Genomic DNA, 6,492 nt, shown 5'->3' on the forward strand with positions numbered 1-6,492 from the left:
CATCACTAACATTGCTTCCATGTTTAGCTGAACAGAGGACTGGTGCAGAGGAGAAAGGCGGGGAGGGATGGGAAATAGGAATTAAGTTCGAACACAGCGACGCCACTGAGAAGGCCTTGTGTCCAGGAACAACTCTGTGCAGCCGCTTGTGACTTGTTTGTTTCATTTTCCAAATATTGCCATGTATGGGCTACAGTACTGCCGTGAACTTGCCAGTTACAGACGCATGCATGCCCCTGTGTATGACCATGAGCGGCTGTGGCAGGGCTCTGGCACCACAGCCCGATAGCCAGGCTGAGGTGTCTGGGACACAGAGCTCCTCAGCCCAGTTCTTCAAGCAGGGCCCAGAAGGGCCAGTGCCACTAGGGCTGGGTATTGTCAGCAACACCTCCCAGCCTGCCCAGTGCTATCTGGGCAGGGGCCTGGGTCCTGGAGATTGTAGAGTCTCCTCTGGCATCAGGAGCTTGGGGGTGGGAGGACGGGGCAGGGTGACCATGGGCTCCCCACCCTAACCGCTGCTCTAGCACGTGTTTCCCCTCCCTGCAGGCACACAGAGTGGGGCGGGGTGGGGTCTGGTAGGTTTTTTCCAGGCTGATGAAGCAGGAGCGACAGGGATGGGCTGGGACCATTCCCGGACAGTTAGGAGAGATGAGACGTGACCCCGAGCCTCCACGGCTGAGAACAGAAGCCAGCGGCAGAGGTCACCGTGAGCACCCCACCTCACATCCTGTTTGCCAAATGTGGGGCTCTGGCACGTGCTATTTTCTTGGATTTTATCCAGGGCAGCACCCCCACACCCAGACCTGTTTCTACCGGACCCTGCAGGAGGGTGGAAACAGTCAAGGGCACACCCGTGCTGGAGTTAAACCAAAGGTTTTTTTCAGATTGGGCTAGACCCTTGCCTGAACCAATGGAAAGAGAACACATTTCCCATCAGGGGACCCCCTGTTGACAGACAGAAACCCGTGCAGGCCTTCGTGCCTGATTGGGGGGAGCAATATCACAGAGAACAGGGTGACTAACGACCTTCCCCTTCGCAGGGATAAGCATAGCCACCTCCAGTGGCAGCCGGCACCCTCAGCCCCACACAAGACCCTGGGGAAGGCCGGCCTGGTTAGGGAGCGAGGATAGTCCCCTGGTGTGTTATACTTGTGCAGAAAGCTAAGGCCCAGCGAGAGCAGGATCTGCCGTTCCCTGACTGAGCATCTATGACTAAGGATCCCCGGCTGTAAACAGTGTCCCCTACCTGGGTTGCTGAAGACTGTACTAGAGAGGAGGGGCAAAGAGAACATTTCAGCCTGAACTGTCTTATCCTCACCCACTCAGCTCCCCCTCAGGATTTTCCTAACTCTTCTCCTCGGAACAGCACACCCCTGCTCCTAGGTGTTGGAAGACACTCAGTGGAGAAGCCTTGGTGGAAGCTCTGACTGCTGTCGGCCTTATGAAGCGCCATACTCTTCATAGGAAATCTAGAAGTTTCTGGAAAGGAGAGAGCTCAGAGCCTTTGCTTAACCACGGGAGCCAGCCACTTTCCGCACCTTCATGCCGTCCTCCCCTTCTTCCAGGCACCAAGCTCTGAGCTTCCATAACATAACTGAAACCTGAACTTGGATGGGCACCTAAGCTGGGTGTGGTGGTGTATACCTAATGTCTTGGCACTTAGGAGGCTGAGGCAGGAGGATCAACACTTCCAGGGCAGCCTGGCCTATACAGTCAGTCAGCCGAGCCCAGGCCAGCTTGAACTACACTGAGATTCTGTCTCAGAGCAAAGTAAGATGCATCTTGGCACTTTGCTGTCTCAGGTGACCAAGAGATTCTGACCCACGTGACCAAAATGGTTCATCCAAGGTGGAGTGCCCTAGAGCCGAAGTCAAAAGCCGTCGGATATTCGTTGCCTCCTAAAAAACCACGGTATCTCCCTCTGACTCTTTCAAAAGGGGTCAGTTAGTTGTGCGGACCTTGTTCTGAGTTTGGGGAGTCTGTCGGGAGGGTTTCCATGATTCCCCTGCTCCCTCAACAAAAGATGTGGCTCCAGCTGACCTCAGTCCATCACCAGACGGCTACGGGACGGGGGCATGGGAGGGGGTGAAGGATGGAAAGGGAGGACCCAGCAAGGGGTGTGGTCCCGGGTCTGATCCCAGGGTGGAGCCAGACAGCAGGGTCACCCTGTCCCTTTAAGAGAAGGGGGAGAGCTAGCCCCTCTCAGCCATCCTGTCCTGTCATCCACCCCAGCCAAATCCTAAAAGGAAAATGAAAGAGGGATCAAGAGGAACAGGTCCCAGCTGTCTCCCAAGGTCCTGCTCTCAGCTCTAAGCATAGGCCCCAGGGTAAGTAGAATCGGGAGGAATCCAGAGGCCACCAAGGGTCTACGGGGACATGGTGTGTTCTGTATGTCAGGGGAGGCTTACAGGAGATGCTTGACAACTGCTTGGGGGCTACGGGAGGCGCTGTTCCCATTCCCCTTGGCCCGAGGTAGGAGAGCGAGGAAAGGGCAGATTAACCGCGAGAAATTCCTAAAGCAGGTTTCTGTCTCAGCCTCTAACGGTGAGGAAGAAAAGAAAGGAGACAGTGGGGGCTCACCCGTCCTGGCCTTCCCCTTGCTCCCAGGAGTCTCAAACGGAATGAGGAATTCCGGACTCCAGCAGTCGCTCTGACTCCTAGAGATCATCCTGGCGCAAAGAGCCAGGCAGGGGCTGTCCCTGCAGAACAACCTAGAATCTGAGAGATCACAGGGTCTAGCCAAGCAGGCCCGGGCGGGGGTGCGGAGGAATCCCGCCTCAGCACCCCTTTAAGCCCAGGTGAAGGGATCCCATAGCTGAGGACGGACTCACCTACTATCCTCACACTCAGACTCATTTCATTGAACCCCACAACACCTCTGATCCCTGGTGCCCTCCTAGGTTAGAAATTGTGGTGGACGTGGAGGGGCGGGGGTCCGGTCCATTCCAGCCTCTGATTACTCCCTTCCCTTGTCCCCAGCGTCATGGGGGAGTGGGCGTTCCTAGGTTCCCTGCTGGACGCGGTGCAGCTGCAGTCGCCACTCGTGGGTCGCCTTTGGCTGGTGATCATGCTCATCTTCCGCATTCTGGTGCTGGCCACGGTGGGAGGTGCCGTGTTCGAGGACGAGCAGGAGGAGTTCGTGTGTAACACGTTACAGCCCGGCTGTCGCCAGACTTGCTACGACCGCGCCTTCCCGGTGTCCCACTACCGCTTCTGGCTCTTCCACATCCTACTGCTGTCGGCGCCGCCGGTGCTGTTCGTCATCTACTCCATGCACCAGGCCAGCAAGGAGGCGGGTGGTGCGCAGCCGGCCACGCCGTGCACGCGCGGGCGTCCCGAGGCCCCGTGTGCCCCGTGCTCCCTGCGCGCCCGCCGCGCGCGTCGCTGCTACCTGCTGAGCGTGGCTCTGCGCCTGCTCGCCGAGCTGGCCTTCCTGGGTGGCCAGGCGCTGCTCTACGGCTTCCGCGTGGCCCCGCACTACGCGTGCGCCGGCCCGCCTTGCCCGCACATCGTCGATTGCTTCGTGAGCCGGCCCACCGAGAAGACGGTCTTCGTGGTCTTCTACTTCGCCGTCGGGCTGCTCTCGGCGCTGCTCAGCGTAGCCGAGCTGGGCCACCTGCTTTGGAAGGGTCGCCAGCGCGCGAAGCTGCTCCCGCCGCCGCCACCGCCCTCTCTGCCTTCGCAGCGAGCGGACCCCGACCCCTTCGGCCCGCCCGCCTACGCGCACCGCGCACCGGCCGGCGACAGCGAGGGCGAGGGCGACAGCGGCCACAGCAAGGCTTCGCTGGCCACCGTGCGTCAGGACCTGGCCATCTAGCGGCGAGGTCCGAGGCCGAACCTTCAGTAGCACTGGGGTCCTTGGAGGCAGAAGGGAGAAGTGGCTTCTCGCTGCGTAGGACCCTGCCTGAGCTGACGATGGGAAGAGGGGTACACCCCCACCCCCGGAGCAGAAGATGCGGGACCACCGGGGTTCGGGTCGGGGTAGCGTCGCACTTCCTAATGTTGGTTGCACCAGCGTGCTGGGATTGCTTTGAATCGGGGAGGCTGTGATCCCAGCGGAAAGGGAGGATGCCAGGGACCTTGAGAGGAAGCAAACAGGCCAAGGGCAATGAGTGATCTGATTGTTCTACCGGGGGCAAAATCAGCAACGATGGCAGCATTCCCAGGCCCCCTGCTTGGTCAGAGAAGTCCTTTTCCCAGTGGGCTTTCTGTGCACACATAATGCACACCTGGATACGCTGCGATGGGTTGGGTGCTCGTGCACATTAAACCTCCGTGGGCTGTGTGTGTGCTTGCATGCGTACACCCTCTGAGAGGTCAGTCCACACATGCATGTGCACACTTGTATACACCTCACAAGAGGTACAGACCTGTGTTCACGCATGCATGCACAGACATGCACATAGATGTCCTTGTGGGCTCTGTGTGCAAGCATGTGTGCATGCATCCTACGTAAGCTTTGTGGGCACACCTATACACACACATTCTGTGTGTGCATCTGCTAACACTGTCATTTTCTACTGGAACCCAATGCCAGTGGGGGCCATAATGGCTTTCTCCCTACTGATCTAACCCAGCCACCTGTGAGGCCATCGGTGCCCCCGTCCCCGTCCCTAACAGAGGGAGAGGAAAGTCCTGTCCAGCTGTCATCTTGTAGGTTTATGCCGCCATCCACGCTCTGCAAGCCTCACTGGGAGTGGGCTGGAAGATACAGCAGGCAGTGTTGTTCTTTTGGCTTCCATCTCTACTCTTCCCACCCGCCGTCGTCCCTATAGTCTGTAAATGTGGTTGAGGTCTTTCCATCCTTAGGGAAAGCTGCCCCGAAACAGATTTGTTCCTGGGTCCCCATTCCCTTGCAACCAGCCTTCGTCTATCACAGACTTTGAAAGAGTTGCCCCATGGCTAACTCATCCTTTCCTGGCTTTCCTCACCTGCCTTCCTCCATCGCCCGTGTGGCCACTCTGGATACACCAGGACCAAGTAAGAAGTCCTGACAGAGCAGGGCTGCCCCTCCCCGGAACCTCAGGCTCCATTAGACATGCTGCCGGTCGTACCTTTAGCCACCGCACCCCAAAATATGCCATCACCCGCCTGAGGGCTTTCTGCCTTAGCCCCCGGGGGATTCCTGTCATTCAGACACAGCCAGCCCTTTCCCTCAAGCTTCCTGCACGTTGGGCTCCCTTGGTTAGGCCTCCGAGATGGCCATCTTGCCGTCTGTCACACCAGGCTGAAGTTTTGCTCACACCCACTTCGGACGCCAGTTTTAGACACACTCTCGGGTGTCGTCTCTTTCTGAAGCCCTGCCCCCGAGGCTGCCTGCCTTTGCCCTTTGGGCTCAGTTGAAGGAAGCAAGTGCCTCCAGCAGGGGCTCTCCCTGCCCCCCCCCCCCAGCTGGAGTCAGCACCCCATGTCCCAGCCCTTCTGCTGGATGGTCGCACAGACTCCATGTGGTCGCTATTTTGGGAGAGAAAATGAAGAGTTACCGGGGGCCCTCGCCGTCAGTATGCTCATGTCTATGCTCCCAGTGGATACATCTGGCTACAGCCTAGACCCCTCCACACAAGCACAGATGTGGCTGTCCAGCTGTTTTCCAGAGAACAAGGCACTCAACAAATACTGTTCAAGGTCAGCATCTTTCAGTACAATTGTACATGAGGCATAATGTAATTTTTGTTTGGTTGGTTGGTTGGTTTTGGTTTTTGAGACGGGGGTCTCTCTACATAGCCCAGGCTGTCCTGGAACTATGTAGATCAGGCTGCCTCAAAAATCACCAAGTCTGCCTCTCTCTGTTTTCTGAACGCTGGAATTAAAGGCCTGGGCCACTGCATCCAATCTGCAATGTAATTTCAAATTTTCCTGTAGCCACATTAAAAGAAAAAAAAAAAACGAAACAGCTGAGACGGATGTAAGTGGTATTTTCTCTAACCTGCTTTACCCAAAAACATCTCCATTCCAGAACATCATCAATATTTAGAAGTATTACAGAGATATTTCCCATTCTTTCTCAGAAATCTTGTGTGAGCTTTACACATAAAGTACACGCCAGGTCAAGTAGGCCCATTCAGCACACATGGCTTAGTGGCTACCACATGCAGCACAGATCCAGATGTTGGGCTGCAGGTCGGCATCTCTGCTCTCAGAGCCTGCCTTCTGGTGGAAAAGACATCACAAAAAAGGTAAGGGGAAAGTGATGTCCCTGAGGAGGTGACACCCCAGAGGCCAGTTGTAAAGCTCTTTCAAGAATAGCATGCAGGCCGGGCGATGGTGGCGCACGCCTTTAATCCCAGCACTCGGGAGGCAGAGGCAGGCGGATCTCTGTGAGTTCGAGACCAGCCTGGTCTATAAGAGCTAGTTCCAGGACAGGCTCCAAAGCAAAGCCACAGAGAAACCCTGTCCCCTGTCTCGAAAAACCAAAAAAAAAAAAAAGAATAGCATGCAGGTGGCAAGTGCCACAGCCAACAAAGACACTAGAGTGACTGGAGTTGAGTGAGC

General features: G+C 56.6%; 1 protein-coding gene across 1 annotated transcript; it reads left to right on the plus strand.

Annotated features, from left to right (window-relative positions):
- Window positions 1-2,983: 2,983 nt before the first annotated feature.
- LOC121456088 (gap junction delta-3 protein) lies at window positions 2,984-3,817 on the plus strand. Its single transcript, XM_041663906.1, has one exon. It carries the CDS (start codon window positions 2,984-2,986, stop codon window positions 3,815-3,817), a length of 834 nt encoding a protein of 277 aa, XP_041519840.1.
- The last annotated feature ends 2,675 nt before the right edge of the window (window positions 3,818-6,492 follow it).

This window comes from Microtus oregoni, unplaced genomic scaffold, assembly GCF_018167655.1.
Source record: "Microtus oregoni isolate MIOR12 unplaced genomic scaffold, Mior012 000015F_ref0000493, whole genome shotgun sequence".
In the NCBI taxonomy this organism is placed as follows: Eukaryota; Metazoa; Chordata; class Mammalia; order Rodentia; family Cricetidae; genus Microtus; species Microtus oregoni.